Here is a 17,420-nt window from a genome sequence, read left to right on the forward strand (position 1 = left end):
CGTATTGTTAAGGGCCAGGAGCAGTAAGGAGCAAATATAATACTTTATAGGACAGCTGTTTTCATTGCGTTTCATCTCTCTAGGTGGAAGGCAGGTACAGTATTTCAGTAGTTTTCGCCCTACTCAGTAGCTTCTGGGAAGTGAGAATTAACTTCTTTTCAAAAGAAAATTCAGTATTTTAAAATAACATTTTTTTTTTATGCAATGTAACAATATTTTTCTTTCACCAGTGGGTTTACAAAGCTGGAATGTAGAAATCTTTCAATGCCATACATTTGACACGTACCATAAGCTCCCCGTAAGATGAAAGAAGTCCTGCACCATAAGCTTTGATCGATCCATTTTGCTTGCAGAGACCAAACTCCACAGTGAACCAATAAAGCTGGCAATAAGAACAACTTGTGAAAAATATCCTCAACAGGCAGTGCATTTTTAAGCTTCTCATTTTTTTTCTTTAGTTGTCTTTTGTCCTTATTTGTTAATGTTTTTGTATCTTCAAATGTTATAGTTTTACATTTTAAGAAAACTGGTTTTATTCTCAACAGGTAAAACTCAAACTATAACACATTTTTTTACGGCTTGCCATGCTTCCCATTCTCACTACCCCAAAAAAATAAAAAAAATCCCTGCCAATGATAATTACATGGGTAAAGAAAATCATAAAGTCCTCTCCTTTCTTTTTTTTTGGAAGTTGTTACGAATCGCCTTGCAACCTCTTAGCCCTGAGCTTAATTACAGTCTATGGAAGATGACAGATTTCAACCTGTAGTCCCCAAAAAGACAGGTAGACCTTCACAGAAGGTTCAAGATGCTAGAAAAGGTGCTTCAAATTCTATTTTCCCTCCTCCTTTGTCTGCATGATAGCATCCAGAGGAACTGAAGAAGCAACAGTGCACCCTTGAAGATTATGTCATTTACACCTTTACCATGCGCCAGTTGAAAATAAAGATAGATCTTTCTAGGCTTTGCTGGCAGTAAAGCAGGCTTAGGTTCATACTTCCTTTAACTGCTGGACAGTAATGGGATAAAAGCAACTCATGAGTCTGACAACCTGTTAACCCTTCCCTTATTATAATATTTAAGGAAATTGACAGTGGAGGACAAATTCTGGATGCAGCCTAACCCCTTAGCTGTTGGATAGGTGTTGTGCAAAACAAAAAACTTGGAAAACATGAAGCATTTCAAGAATATGCATTTGTGTCACAGCTCTTCAAGGTTCCTTTAGGGACACATAGGTTTTTGCTGCCTCACACACAGGGCTGGACCTCGGCTTTGGTTTAGACAGAAGTACTACATTTTCAGCATCCTTCTCAAAGAACTGCTGGCAATTTATAAAATAATATGAAATTCTATGTTATGTTGTCTATTCTGCCTCTTCCTTCCTTCCTTCCTTCCTTCCTTCCCTCCACTCTCTTTCACATTTCTTACAATTTTGATTACTGGGGTTTAGCCTGCAAATTTACTACTAAAGAAAGATCATGCCAGTATCTTTCTGCAGAATCCTGAGCTGCTTTCTCTAAAGTTCAGCTAATAATTCTACATTTCATTGTGTAAATAATCTTAAATCTTATTATCTCACAGAGAAAAGTCTTTCCAGTATCTACTCATATTACAGAAGATCTTTTTGACTGAGAATGAGACATGGGAAAAGAAGGAAGTCTTCTTAGTTTTTCCTTAGATATCCCATATCTGGCTTTTAGTTACTGAGATTCTTTCATCTCTTACTGTTTTAACAACATTCAAGACACAGTTCTAGCAGCAGTCTGTGGATGACGAACACTGGCAGTTTCCCATCTCTTGTACCAGCTTAGAGAAGTCCAGGGACTATGTGGAATAATGGCATTTCAAAGTCTGGTGTACAAATGCTGTAGACCACAGCAACAAGCAAAGCTGAGATTTTTCAAATAAACTTTAATTAGCTTAAATATTGTCATATCATCTAAGCTAGTTACCTACAGTCTGTTTATAATGAACAGAGAATGACAGGGACTTCCAGTGAGAAAAATGTATGTTAGACGTCTATGTCAGGACAGAGAATATGTTACAGATTTTTCTCTGTCTTCACTTTCTAGAGAAGGAAACTAAACAATAAGGCTAGTTTAGTTGTCTAAGTTTTAAACAATTGATGATTGAAATGTCAATTCAGTATATGCTTACTCTTCAGAATACTTGAATGGCACTTATAAAACTGTATTCTCACAGATCTTGAACTGCCAGTAGCCTTTTCAAAAAGATGCCTTTATTCCACCTTCTCAAGCCCTAGCTGATACTATGACAATTTCAGATATAAGACCTGTCATTCTTCTAACCGTAATCCTATCTCTAACCTAGTGCTAAACACTCCAGGGTCAGGGAGGGCTACTTGCAGAGGAGTGCTATGTAAGCCACTGGCCTTCATCCAGTCTCACCAAGATATGGCTAGTGACACAAAATGGCTCTCTGGGACCCATGATTCTTTTAACCCTAGCAAAAGCACAGATCTTAATCTTACTCTAGCCTCTCTAGACCAAAAGAATGGATGCATCACTACCTCTTCCCACATAGTCCCCTCACATCACCAGCAAAGGACGTGGACAATGTGACAAAAAATTCAGAATTGGTACCTTCTGCTCTCTGAACCTTAAAAATACTGCTAGTCCTGACCCAAGGATGGATTCGTGCAAATAGATTTTAGGCGAGCCATAATCTCCTTCACACAGAGCCTCATTCCACTTCACCATGAGTGGTGCTATGGGCTGAATGAGGAATTCCAGAAGTGATAGCCTCCTTCCACTCACCCCATTTCCTGAATAAGCCTTATGCAGCTGGGTGAGGGTAAGGCTCTTCTCCTTCCCAGAAAAAAACATAAGGACTGGGAAATGGCTGTAATTATCAGGGAAAAAAAATCACCTGGCCTTCAGCCCACTTGCAGAACAAGATGGCAGCAAAGGTCTGCTTGAACTGCTTTCACAGATGTATATAGCCTAGTGACTCAGAACCAAATAACAGTACCTGCTCTCAAATTGCTTTTAAGTGCTCACCCATTTTGTGAGGGTGAATCGAATTCTGATGGTTCCCTGCACCTGTAGGAGAAAATGAATGAATCATACTGGATATCCAGTCTATTGGGTGATTCTGGAAAGTGAGTTTGAACCCTCCTGTGTTTGAAGTTGTAGAAACTCAGCTCCAGCAATATGTTCTTATAGTAGCAAAAACGTATAAGCATTTCCTCAGGTGGAGTCCAGCACATGCTCCAGTACCTCCCTAACTTGTGTATGAGCAGAAGAGACAAGCCTGCTGATGCTCCATTTTTGTGCTAATTGGAGACACTGGAGAAGAGCCTTCCCTGCACAGCAAGGCATATGTGGTGAATTGTTTGGGTTTTGCCTCCAATATTAAACTGCCATCTGTACTTACTGTGGCCAGTTTCTCAATCTCCGCTTCAGATGATCCAAGAGAAGCCAGTCCAATATCCTAAAGCAAGTAAGCAAACAGGCAGTGTTACACTAGTGTGATTATTCAGCCCAAGGGAGAGAAAGAGGGGAAGGAGGAGGACCACATCATTTCTAGCATGAATAGCATGAACTGTTCATTGTTTTTGTCACCCAAAATGACCTTCCATGGCTTCCAGGATGCCTACCTCTCCCTGGCCCCCAGCTACATACCACTGGGAGCCACATTAGATGAGTGTTTAATCCTCAGCATTCTCTGTGTAAAGTTAACCATCTATTGGCTTAACGCTGAACTATCCCTGGCAGAGATTTATAGGGAGGCATGAGAAGGAAAGTGAGAAAGGTGTTTTTTAATATTTGCCATTACCTTTCTGTCTCTCAATTTTTCTGACAGCCCTTGTGAGTGGGTCAGATCTGTGCAGGGATGATTCTGTTTACTCTCTTCTGTGCTTTCTGTTAGTTGCTATTCTCAAAACAGGAATCTCTAGATGTCTCTTCTAAACTATCCTTGGAGCCTTATCATGCAGCAAACAAACAAAATTAGGGCATTTACAACATACATCGTCTCATATTGAATGGAACAAAAAAGAATTTACATGGGGTGAATTTCAGCTGTGAATATATTTTGTGAAAGAAAAAGTGAAATGTGAAAATTCATTTAATGTGATCTCATGTTGGATAATCTGTGTTATAGATGGGAAAAAAAAGGAAAGCTGAAAGTTTTGAAATTGCTATAAGCTCTTATTTCTAATGCGTCTTCGGTTCTGGTATTGAACTGAACTGAAGAGGTTTCTTCCAGAATAAATTATAGACCACTAGGATATTTTAAGTGCTACTCAGCTGAATCTGGTAATGACCAATATTTACGACCAAAATGAAAATGGGCACGTATCCAAGCAGATACAACTGGAAACTACATTATATGAGGAGAACTGGCGTTCTTTTTAAGACATTCTGACAGAGACCTACATCATGTAACCCCTCTCATATTACCCCTTCCCACACTGGTCACTGATTGATAAGCCTAGAATATGAGTTATCTTCTTCCTTCTGCTATGTTTTTGAGGCACATTTATAGTTCTGAAATCTTTAATTATATGAGGTCATTGAGTTCACTTGGGTCTGACCCTGACTGTTCACCCTAAATAGCTCCTTATTGTACAAAGAAGCCCTGTTTGTTTTTGGAGCCTACTCACCAGCGTGAGCGATGCTGTGAGAATCTGGTAAGTTGCAAAAAGAAAAACAACCCTAATGAATGACATGGTGATGGACACAACTGAAGTATCATGTGAGATAAGAATGTACATGCAGAGACAGAACCAGCCTGGGGGCTCAATGGTTGTTGCTAGTTAGGTTCATGCGGTCTAGGACAGGAAGCCAGGGGAACAGCATAGTCAGTACAACTCAAACACACAGCACCATAGAGGCTCCACTGGCATCCTTCTGCAGATTGAAATGGCCCTCCCATAGAGAAGTCCCACATGTACTGCCTGTCCTTCCTTTTGCACAATGTCCATAGGGAATAGTACTACCACTCACTTACAGTAAATGTCTCCTGGGACATTGCTAGCACAACACCCCTGGAGACTGTAACCCAGGCACAATCAAGTCTTAAAACAGCATTTCAAGCACAGTGAGCTGCATGCCTTTGAGGCATATCTGGCATAAACAGCCAGCAGAACAAGCTTCTTACCTGTGAGAACTGGGCAAACTCCTTGTCAGCTAGCATGGGAACGTGACCCAACAACTCATGGCAGCAGTCTCTGGAAAACAAGTGACCTTTATGTTTATAAGGGTTTCTTTTCCTGTCTGATATGAGCTTCCTAAAAAGGACTTTAGCCGATAGACACCCAGAGATAGCTGATGTGAGGGCTGCTCCACAGCAGCTGCCTCCATACCTGGCCTGGCTGTGCATGGAGTGTTGCAGAGCATTCCCTCCTGCCATGGGCAGCCAGCTACCCGCTGCTATCTTGGCTATTGAATCACTTGGGATGGCATGGGCATTAGTCTTCTATGTCACAACATCTTGAAAGGCCCCTGTTTTGTCCCAGCATATAACAAAAGCGTCTGTGTCAATTTGTAATTTCTCATGAAATGTAATTGCTGTTGTCTAGCCAGCACTTACTGGGAGAGTTTCGCAGCAGGAAATCAAACACCAGCAGATGGTAACTGAAGGCAGGATGAAAAGATTAAACCAGATATTCTCCAGTCTTTTCCTTCCCCAGACAGCTTTGCAAGAGAGACAGAGACCCACACCCTCTCATGCATGACTTCCCTTTCTAACTCTCCAGCTACCAGTCTCTCAAATTGCTTAATTCTGGGGACTACTGGATAAAGCTCCAGAGCTGTTCCCAAGAGAATCACCCCCAACACATTCAGAAGGATGACATTGCACCAGGGCATCAAACTTACGGTTCCAGGGAATGCATAGGAGAAGAGAAATGCCTTATATACTGTGTGCTCTGGAAGACACGAAATGCCAGGCTGGCGAGGAAGTCACGAGGTGGCAGCAGCCCTGCAGCTGGTCTCAGCTGGAAACCTGTTCTCTCTGCAAAGGCAAGCGAGACCAAATTTAGCCATTTCTAGGGTTAGCTCCATAGCACAGTTACTTCAGGTAAGCAGTTTCAGAGAACATTTGGGCTCGGTTGCAGTAACCCCCTTCACTTAAGCATATTAGGAACACCCTGACTTACCATTATCAAAATTCCCCTGTACTGCTATGGGTCCACTTGCTGCAATGTCAAATCACCAAGCCACCCATCCTACATGTATTCACACAGCAACGATATGAGGTATGGGAGTACTGCCTACTCCAGCTTACATTTTTACCACATTTATACATGTTTATCTACTGTGTCCCGTATGTCAGTGATGTCTCTAAGGTTACATATGATTCTTATGATCAAGCAGGGGACTATACCTGCATTTTCAGTCCTGGCTAGTCTATTAAGTCTTGGATTGCTTCTCTCATTTCCCGTACACATATTAAAAAAAAAAAATAGGTAAGGGACACACCCCACCCTTAACCTTATCTGAAAGCACCTGGCTCTTTCCTGATGCTAAGTTACCATTTAGCCCCCTCCTGCAAACTTACTTATTCCCTCTGCTGAAAACACTGGTACCTTGCTCTGTTGAAGACAGAAGAAGGTGGACCATGGGTCTGCTCCAGTCTGGGCAATTCTTCTGTTCCTCTGTGGGCCTAGTTCTACATACCCCAGAGGCAGAATTGAGGCATACTCTTCAACTTCAATTTCCTTTGTCAGTGTATGCTCCACATGTACAAATTAGTTCAGTGTTGGCAAAACTTGCTATCAATTTTAATTTTCTGCCTGGACTTCATTAGAATGGGAACATACAGGGGAAAGAGCAAAAAGGTCCTCATCAGAAATAAGGGTGCTGTAATATGGCCCTTAGCCATTTGACATCAGAGTTTCCATCAGTGTTCTCACCTATTTTTTCCCTATATTTTTTTTTCACCATTAGGTTTGTCTTGAACTAAGTACAGTCTTCCAGTGATGTGATGGTATGTGATTTCCTTTGCACATGCCCATGGAACAGGTCAGGAGAATACAGTACTTCACAGTCATTTCAGCTTGTGCTATCAGTGTTACCCCAGGGCACCCTGCATTACTACAAAAGGTCTGTGAGAGACAGCTAACAAAAACCATCAGTCCTATGGTTAGCAGAATACAAAATCTACATTTGCATGGGAAATGTTGGTGGTCCGCAAAGCTATGAAAATTGAAAATCATTGCTTTAAAAGAGAGCCAATGATAATCTTTTTGAAGTTCTACATTCAAAATCTGTATTGCATTCTCAGCTCCCATAAATGACATTTCATCTTCTTTAAAGCATAGAACTACATTTAAAAAAAATCAGAAATGGCTTTATTCTCCTCTTTCTATCCATATCCTATTGTGTCATGAAGCCTGGAACCTAATTTGTTTAATGTAAACAAACAAAAAATTCCCACCCAGAAACCAAGCCATTTACAAGATTTGTTTTGTTTTGAGTTTTAATGTTTCTTCCAGCATTTCTTGTCTTTCTCTGTCTGCCTATGAGCACTTTTTCATTTACAAAAAAAAAAAAAAAGAGAAAAGGAAAGGAGAAAAAAGGCTTCAATGGAAGAATCAAAAGTGAGAAGTAGTCTGAAGCTATACAGGACAAAAAAAGAATGGACAGCAAGGAATGCTTCTAGCTGACAATGTGAAGTGACTAGGTAATTAAGACTTGACTTGGTTATCTTTTATCACTCCACTGAATTCAAAGGTAATGGATACAAAACTGCCTCAAAGCTAAAGAACAGCAAAAAACACCCTAAAAAAATTATGGAAATTATGTCTTTATGTTTGTCTGTATGCTGAATAAAGGCATTAGCGTTAACTGAAGAACCAGAAATGGTTGTAAAGCAGCTTACTATTTTCCTCCCTCCCCGATTAAGAAAGCAGAGTGTTTGGGGGAATAGACAGACCATCAGCTCTATTTCCTTAGCACTGGCCAGGACCTGGCATAAGAAGGGTACTCCCTTGCCGCTGATGCCATACTAAGCCAATCCAGAGGAATGTGAAAATCTCAGAATATGGTCATCATTGGGCTAAATTCTGAGTTTGAGTGAAGCAAAAACTGCACCAGCTGAAAAATGTATCAGACAACAACCAAGCCCTAAGTAACGCAGTTTTGGAAGGACTGTAAAGAGACTAGGGAAATTTATATTGCTTTAGCATCCATGTTGGAGGAGCGGGAGGGAAAATGAAAAATGCAGCTTATGTTCCCTGACATGCCCTTTTAAATATAGGACAGTGAATCAGACAGTCTGCTGATGGAACAGACTTGGCCAATGGCCTTGAAAAGCCATAGGAAAAGCTATTTACTGAAGGTAATGTCTGCAAAATCTGAACTTCTATTTTGTTACTGCACAATAAAAATCAGCAAACAGTAGAGAATTTGGGGTGCGGTTTATTGGACCTGCTACCCAAACTTCTCTGAAATCCAAATGAGGTGAAGAGAAGGTCCTGAGCAGTTAACCTGAAGTGATCTGTAAGGCTTAATTCTTGGCCTAAAATCCTCATGTATACAGGCCTGTGCATTGTACTGTGAGCTTGTTTGACTTCACTGTCTGTAATTTCTTCCAGCTGTGGAGGACAATGAATGCCTAAATCCAAACATCTTTCCTAGAAAGAATGATGTGCCTAGGTTCATCTAGTTAATCCTTCAGAAAAACACTTGCCATGTTAAATGGTCACATGATTAACCATTTAAATTCTCTTTAAATAATTATGAAATACTTACATAGAGTTTATTTCTGTTCAAACCAACCTCACTAGCAGGTGAGGTAAAACTAGAGCGGTCTTGTCATTCAACTTGTACTGAAGTCAAAAGGAATTCCCTGTGTGAGTTCACAGATATTTCCAAGCAAAAGGGAAGATGGAAGTTTATCTGGCTGTGCTGGCTGGTTGTAACGTGCCCTCTTACTCTGCAGAGTGTCCCTCTGTCTCTCTGCATCCCTGTAGTTTATTATATTCAGAGCTACTCCAGGAGAGTTTTTTCAAAGCTGCACCAGTGGGCAGTTAAACTGGGCATGAGAAAGAGTTTCTTTAGCAAGCATGTGGTCAAACACTGGAACAGGCTTTCTAGAGAGGTGCTCGATGTTCCAAGCTTGTCAGTGTTCAAGAGGCCCTTAAAAACATGCTTCAGCTTTTGGTCAGCCCTGAATTAGTCAAGTAGTTCAACTAGATGATCCTCATAGGTCCCTTCCAGCTGAAATAGTCTGGTCTAGTCTAGTCTAATTTATTATTCCATTCCATTCTATTTTGTTCTATATAAAGTCTTATTATTACACAAGCTAAAGAATGGTCCAGTCCTTAGAGGAAGTATTTAGCAAAGATATGTGCTGAGATTTATATCTCAAATGGGAGAGTGGGATGGGTTGGTGTGCACCCAGAACAAACCAGTGACAGGATGAACTACACTCTCCACCTCCACATAGGCTATAGTTGAAATACATCCACTGTATGACAATTAATTTGAGCCTATAGTTTGCTCAAGGTTTTTTAGTTGAGCACTGCACATCTGTAACACAAGAAAGAGCCTAGGCACACAGTTGATTGATGAGTTGTAAGGAGTAAAAATTCCTTGCTGACACTGGTGGTAAAAGCCACCCAAGTTAGTAATTAATCAGAAGAATTCCATATAAATCATACCCCTTACCCAGTGGCTGTTTGTCATGAGACTGCCTTTAACATAGATTTTACAGACCATGCAGATGCTTCTGCATCACACTGAGTTTGTTATAAAGAGACCTTGCAATAGTGTCAATCTTCATGCTGTTCTAGAAAGTATTGTGCATAGTGAACTGATCTTATTAGAGGGAATCACTGAAGATAAGTAAGATATCTGTTCAAAGACCCATATAGAGGGACTCCAATAGCTTACTTGCTCTTACTTGTGCCTAGTTGTAAACACTGTTCTTTTGAACAAATTTTGTTCCATTAATGAATAATCTTTTATAACGCCTGTAGGCTAAAGTAATCCCTCAGGAGTAGGGGCAGTGTTTCTGAGAGCCATTCTTTCCACATTCCTTAGACATCCATTCCAGGATGCAATAAAAAACTCTCATTCCCAGACAGATTATTTCGGACAATTAGCTTACACTAGACAACCTGTGTTTATAGTAGGTGAGCTGAAATTCATTGTGAACATCTTCTCAACAATTATTAGCTGAATTTTCAGAATCACTATTTTTTTCCTCTTTGGTTTGGTGTTTGGGGTTTTTTTCCTTAGAACAATTTGCATGGCATAAATAAAATTCAGAACCAGAGCCTACAAAAGAAGTGAGCTGGCCTAGACTCCAGCCAATCAAATCCTGAAAACCAATATGACAAATATAAATAGTACTATAATGGGATATTCTTACATTATCCTAAATTCTCCCACTTTGAAATCACCTGATTCACTTAAAGAATATGAATATTTATGGGGATGAAATCAACATCACATGATTTCTGGAGCTCCCTTGTGTAAATGAGATAAGATGGGATCAACTACTTAATGAGAAAATATATTTATCAGCCTAGTTACTTTAGGAGGGAAGTAAGATGAGTAGTTGAATAGAGGGGAAAAGACATGAGAAAGTACACAATGCAGACACAGAAAAATTCCTACAGCTGGATATGATAGTGTTTATGAGAGATTGTTTTCATATGCCCCCATTCCCTTTCACTAAAGGTGCAATAAAAACCTTGTTATCAAACAACTTAATCTTCTCTAAAAATGGCAATGTCTTAGAATACTCTTCAGCAACTGAAAGCTTATTCAAGCTTACTAGTATTACTTACTGATACATGGAACAGGTCACTTGATTTACTGAATATAGTATTTAAAATTTATTTATTTAAAGTTAGACTACTCTTTTTATTATTTATTTTATGCTAGTGATCAGCTGTCTTCCTCTCCGGTACATCTGCTTATCACTGAGAAGGAGCAAGGAGGCTTTAAAGACTGCCCTTCTTCAGTCATTCTTGATAATGGTAGGAAATCTGCTATCTGACACAAAGTACCTGGCCCTGGAAATCCATGCAGCTTGTGGCCTCATAAAAATAATGCAGGCTCCCTTCTTCTCCTGCCCTTTGCTACTTAGCCCTCAGCTAACAGCAAGTAGGTCAGCCTTCCAATCTTATGTGTCCTTTCATCTAAAGCCATATCTTCCGCATTTACAGACTTGCAACACAGCCTTCCTGCTCTCTCATGGTAGGTACAAAATAGATCAGTGTGGCAATGGGGCCATAGAGACAGAAAGCAGCAGCGCTAGGCAGCTAGGCAGCTGCAGACTGACTAGCAGGACCTTCTGGAAATAATTTTCTCCAGCACATGTTGCCATCCTGTCTCACGCATCAGGAAAAAGTGAGCTTGAGAGGTATGTACCCATACTTGTATTTGGGTCTTAGTAGCAGTGCCACTATAGGTGCATAAAATACAGCCACAAAAAAAAAACGTGTGTGGAAGTCATGCTAAGCAGTGTGCTGCTGTTAGTATCAGAATTATCTGGTTAGTGCTACACCAACTGCAGCCACTCAAAGAGCAAAACTTGCAGTTTGGACTCTATACGTCTGGTATTAATGTCCTGTGCTACAGCTTATCTTGCACAAGGGAACTCTGTGGCTCCATGAAACCCTAGAATAGGCCATGGTTCATAATGACTGGCCTCTTAAAAATCTGGAGACGTCCTGAAGTTGAGGTATGTTATCTTCTTGGTAGCCACAGCATTTCTCCAGCTGCTGGAAAGCATCCAGGTACTGTGTACAGGCATGAGTAGGGTAAAGGCTACTCAGCTTCCTGTAGACTTCTCTCCTGTAAAGCAAAAGCCATAGACCGTGACCCACCTCAATAAACAGTACTTCTCTGCCCTGTATACAAATCCACAGAAACCCCCCAGCATAGGCAACTTCCAAAAAATCTGAAGTGAGGACACTTGGTGCCTGGAAGCTCATGCTTCCATGGATGTAGCAAATATAAGGGGGTTTTGTTTCACTTCTGCTGCAGAAGTTGGATGCTGTTCAGCAAATCCAGTTTATCCCTTCCTCACCTACCTTTCATATATCAAGGCTCTAATCCTGATTCAGAAGTGTTTCTTCCTAAGGGTGTTGGAAGTGCCAGGGAAAACCCAAGGAGAAAGCTGAGGTTGTGGCCCTGTGTTCTGCAGTTTAGTGATGGAATCAGTAAGGTATCCCCTCCCTCTCTGTGCAAGGATACAACTTGAAATGACAGTCCGTCTTTCTCCATCGCCACACTGAAGCCTATCCTATACTTGACTCTTACAAACCTCCTCCTAAAAAAGCACTTTTTCTGATACTGAAGAGTAACATCTGGACAGACAAAGAGGTTCATGCTTTTGCAGTTCAAAATGCCTGGCATGGGCTATGTATTTGAAAGACATACCAATTTCTTGAAGCATTTAGCTCGTTATACAAAAAGAGATCAGTTGAAGAAAAATGTACATAAACAGATTTGGGCACAGGTCTCAAGCTTCTCCCAAATTTGATGGTGTTTGGATTTAGAACTGTGGTTTGGAATATATTTAGCTGTTGCAAAATAAACAAGTAGTAATAAGATGGCAAAGAAGCTTATAGAAATGGTTATTTTAGTTCAGACATGGCCCTAGGGTGTTAACAATTTTATAAACATTGTTTTATGAAAATTGAGATCATTCTTGGAAATGCTGCCTACGGAAAATGACCTTTTGTTGGTTTTGTATTGTATTTTTTTTGTGATGCTATTGTTGCTATGGAGGTGATAGCCAGTCCCTGGTAATGGTTCTCTTCATTTGTACAAATGTCTTCCACAGTGTGGGAATCATGAACCAGAATGAAGTGGGGGAGGAAAGCGTTAGAGGTAAAAAAAACCCTAAAAGAATAGAGGGAAACAGTGGCTGCTGTCATTATTGCAAAAGCCACAGGATACTGGGCCATTTCCATGGAAGAATTAGAAAAAAATGAGGAAGACTAGAGTTCAAATGTTGTCCTGGCTTATTTCGCCACAGAATACTACTGACTTCAGTGGGACTGCAGAGGATCTGAACCAGTACAGAGTTCATCCCCAGACTGGAGTCTTGAAAGGGCAGGCTTGTTTACGTTTCTGCACATATACTCTCTTTTACCAAAGCATCATTCTACTGTGTGTCCAAACATTGATTACCACAGCAGTGTAGGCAATCTCAAAGACTAGTGATGAATTATCCAACATATCCTTCCTCTCTATCTACCTCTAGGGCATCATCCAAGTTCATTCCAAAGTCACTAGAGTAGCAGATATTTCTGGACACCAATTTAGTTTGCCCTAATGCAGTGTCTCAAACAGGTACAATGCCTCACCAAATGGAGGTGCTATCACTCAGAGGGTCATTAAGGTGCTGCTTGATGCTAGTTCAGTCCAGAGATGGAAAGACAAATTGCTGAAAATGCAGTCCATAAAATACTCTAGAAAGGAGCCTTGTAATGGAGGACAGAGCCAGTCACTTGAAAGAACTTAAAGGCAATGACCTTATTTTTCTAAATTTCCTTATTCTTTTAGAAAAAAAGTGGTACTATTCAGCTTTATAATAAAAATGTGACAGGTGAATATTCGTAATTTTGGCCTACCTTCTCCCTTTTTCTTATATAGCCTTTATACATAAGATGTCTTATATGACTACTTCGTTTCAGGGCCTTCCAAGAAGCCTGTTTGAAAACAGAAACTCAAATCATCTGTCCCCTCTGTTTTCTGAAAGTTGTATTTCTTCACTTGATTAGTTTTCAGTTTTATAACCATGTTGCTACAAACTGAAGGCATCCAACAACTCTGCAGGGTGAATACCAAGGGAATTGAGTCTATGCTTCAAATTTCCCGTTCAACTGCACAGCGCTCAATTAGGTTGTGCTGTAATGCAGTTGACCTCAGGGCAGAGCCCCCAGGGATGTGATAACCATTGGGAGGTCTAATTTTGGAAACAACTTTACATAACAAGTCAACTTGGGCTGCTGGGGCCGGCTGTTTGGGGAAATGGGCAGATACTTCTTTAAAGGTCTGTTCCGTTACCACAGGGGGACTAACTCTAGATGGAGAAGGGCTGGAATGACAGAAGTTGGCAACTAAAAGGAAAAACAGGAAAGAACACAAAATTAAATTTTCTTAAATATGACATTCCCACACACCATCCTATGCCAAGGTTTTTGGCTGATGGTAGCAATCATGAGTGTGACACTGACCATCAGTCTTTGACAACCGAAAGATGCTATAAAAACCTATTTGATCTTAATAAAAATGGATGAATTGGACACAAGGTTTCTGTGTGATTGTAGGCAACACCCCTCAAGTGGCACAGTAGATTTTATTTAAAATAAAATAATCACTGAAAAAGATGGGATGGCCCTGTGGCTGAGTTTCTGGCATGACTATTCTAGTGTATGGATTTAATTCCTGGCATTGACATTAACTTTGTGTATAATTTTGGGCAAATCACTTAAGCTCTAGCTTCTTCAGTTCCACAGTTAAAAATCTAGCCACATATTTCACATAAAATCTACAAGTACATTTTGAATTGAATTAATATTGTTTTGTTGGTTGATTCACTTTTTGGGTTTGAGGGGTTTTGTTTTGAGTGGCAAATCTTCAGGAGAAACAAAACCCCAATGAAGAAATGCTGCATCCACATAAAAGTAACTTGCCATCATTTCACATGACATCAGGGGATATTTTTATAGTGTAAGTAATGTATCTCAGAAGAGCAGTCCAAAACTTCCTTTACCTTCAGTTTGAGAGAATTATACCTATTTAGGTTAACAGAAATGAATATGTGTGGAGGAACAAGCAAGGCTGCTCTGTCCTATGAACATTGGATTAACCACATCCTACTATTGAACTTCCCTCCTGCAAGTGTGCATTTTCTCCAGTTAACAGGTTTGGAAAGGTGATCTTTCTGTCACCACGGTACTGTAGTTAATCAGAGGTCAGTTAGAAGAAGTTATACTATAGGCTCCAGGTGTTTTCTGTCTTCCGATATCTTGGTGGGATTGACAGGCAGGGACATGGCCAGGAAAATGCATTTTGTTCTAGAAAGTGAATAGTTAAGACCAGCACTGAGAATGGCTTTCTGCAAAAGAAACGGCCAAAAGGAAACACTTAACTAAGGAGTAAAATTTGAGATGGATAAATATAGTTTTAGAATGTTGTAACTCTCTCACATTGCCAGTCCTTTCCTCAGACTGCAGTGGAATGGCCCAGGAGTTGGAGTTTACGTAACACACTCACCAAGTTGCGGTTTCCTGCTCCGTGTACTCAATGCGAGGCAAAGGGTCTCCTCTGTAATGAAGAAAGTAAATAATGTATGTGTCTAAAGAGGTTTCAAGTTCAGTTTCCAAGTATTTTATTTCCCTACATCATGAATATTTGCTGTAATGAAGACAGAAACAGTAAAATAGTACATAATTTACAAATTCTTTGTCTTCAAAGGCTCTCATGCATTTTCTCTGCTGTTTCATTGTGGGGAGGAAACAGATGGATGTGGTAAGAAAGGAGGCCATGTTCTACTTTACAGAAGAAAAATGTGGCCTTCAAGCTTACCCTTACCTCTGCTGAAGGCAATCTAGGAACCAAAACACAATGAGTGCATGGAGGGTCTGTCCCTGGAGGCTGTGATTAGTACAGCATCATCGCAAAGAAGCATTCATAAACTCATCAGCAGAGAGCTGCCCAGGCGCACACTGCATGGTTATCACTAACTTCTGTGATGGGTGAACTTCTCTCCTCTTCCTCAGTCTATTTCTTCAGTAGCTCTGAGTGAGTTCAGTGTGTGTTTTTGTGCTGTTGTGCTGTGCTAGCTGCGATATATCATAGAATCATAGAATGGTTTGGGTTGCAAGGGACCTTTAAAGGTATCTAGTCCAGTCATCCAGCAGTAAACAGGGGCATCTTCAACTAGACCAAGTTGCTCAGAGCTTTGTCCAGCCTGACCTCAAATGTTTCCAGGGATGGAGTTTTACTAGGTCTCTGGGCAACTTGTTCCAGTGTTTCTCCACCCTCACTGTAAAAAATATCTTCTTTGTACCTAGCCTGAATCTAACCTCTCTTAGTTTAAAACCATCACCCCTTGCCTCATTGCAACAGGCCCTGCTGAAAATATTGTCCCCATCTTTATCATAGGCCCTCTTCAAGTATCAAAAGGCAGCAGTAACATCTCCTTGAAGCCTTCTCTTATTCAGTCAGAACAACCCTAAATCTCTCAGCCTGTCTTCACAGGAGAGGTGTTCTATCCCTCTAATAATGTTTGTGACCCTCCTCTGGACCAGCTCCAACAGGTCGATGCTTTTCTTGTGCTGGGGGCTACAGAGCTGGAGACATTACTCCAGGTGGGGTCTCACCAGAGTGCAGTACAGGGGCAGAATCACTGCTCCTGACCTGCTATCCTTGCTTCTTTTGATGAAGCCTGGGATATGGTTGGCATTCTGGGCTGCAAGCTCACATAGCCAGCTCATGTCCAGCTGTGCATCCACCACTACCCATATGTCCTTCTCTGCACGGCTGCTCTCAGTCCCTTCAACCCCCAGCATGTATTGATACCAGGAGCTGTACCAGACCAGATGCAGGAACTTACATTTGGCCTTGTTGAATCTCATGAAGTTCACAGGGGTGCACTTCTTAAGCCTGTCCTAGTCCCTCTAGATGGCATCCTGTCCCTCAGACATGTCAACCATAGCACTCATCTTGGTGTGCTCTGCAAACTTGCTGAAGGTGCACTCAATCCCACTGTCAACATCATTAATGAAGGTATTAAACAGTGCTTGTCCCAGTACAGACTCCTGAGGGACATCATTTGCCATCCTTCTCCATCCAGACATTGAGCTGTTGACCACTGCTTCCTGGATGGGATCATCAACCAATTCCTTATCTACTGAACAGTCCACCCATCAGATCCATATCTCTCCAATTTAGAGAAAAGGATGTTTTTGGGGACCATAGAATCATAGAATCACCAGGTTGGAAGAGACCGACCAGATCATCGAGTCCAACCATTCCCACCAATCTCTAAACCATGCCCCTCAGTATCTCATCCACTTGCACCTTAAACACCTCCAGGGAAGGTGAGCCAACCACTGCCCCGGGCAGACCGTTCCATTGCCTAATGACCCTTTCAGTGAAGAATTTTCTCCTTATGTCAAGTGTGAACCTCCCCTGGTGGAGCTTGAGGCCATTCCCTCTTGTCCTGCCCTCTGCCACTTGGGAGAAGAGGCCAGCTCTCTCCTCTCCACAACCTCCCTTCAAGTAGTTGTGGAGAGCAATAAGGTCTCCCCTCAGCCTCCTCTTCTCCAGGCTAAACAACCCCAGCTCTCTCAGTCACTCCTCGTAAGACTTGTTCTCCAACCCCTTCACCAGCTTTGTTGCTCTTCTCTGGACTCGCTCCAGAGCCTCAACATCCTTCTTGTGGTGAGGGGCCCAGACCTGAACACAGTATTCAAGGTG

At 41.2% G+C, this 17,420-nt stretch overlaps 1 protein-coding gene across 1 annotated transcript in view; it reads right to left on the reverse strand.

The window, feature by feature from the left end:
• The window catches only part of LOC138734989 (tyrosine 3-monooxygenase-like), a 34,490-nt gene that overhangs the window by 7,967 nt on the left and 9,103 nt on the right, over window positions 1–17,420 (reverse strand). Inside the window, exons 5-10 of the mRNA XM_069883196.1 lie at window positions 15,213–15,263; window positions 11,632–11,777; window positions 5,844–5,979; window positions 5,125–5,194; window positions 3,397–3,453; window positions 287–382 (exon numbers count right to left, since the gene is read on the reverse strand). Of these exons, the coding sequence (XP_069739297.1) occupies window positions 287–382; window positions 3,397–3,453; window positions 5,125–5,194; window positions 5,844–5,979; window positions 11,632–11,777; window positions 15,213–15,263 (556 nt within the window). The remainder of the gene's footprint in view (window positions 1–286; window positions 383–3,396; window positions 3,454–5,124; window positions 5,195–5,843; window positions 5,980–11,631; window positions 11,778–15,212; window positions 15,264–17,420) is intronic.

This window comes from Phaenicophaeus curvirostris, chromosome 1 (genome assembly GCF_032191515.1).
Source record: "Phaenicophaeus curvirostris isolate KB17595 chromosome 1, BPBGC_Pcur_1.0, whole genome shotgun sequence".
NCBI classification, from domain to species: domain Eukaryota; kingdom Metazoa; phylum Chordata; class Aves; order Cuculiformes; family Cuculidae; genus Phaenicophaeus; species Phaenicophaeus curvirostris.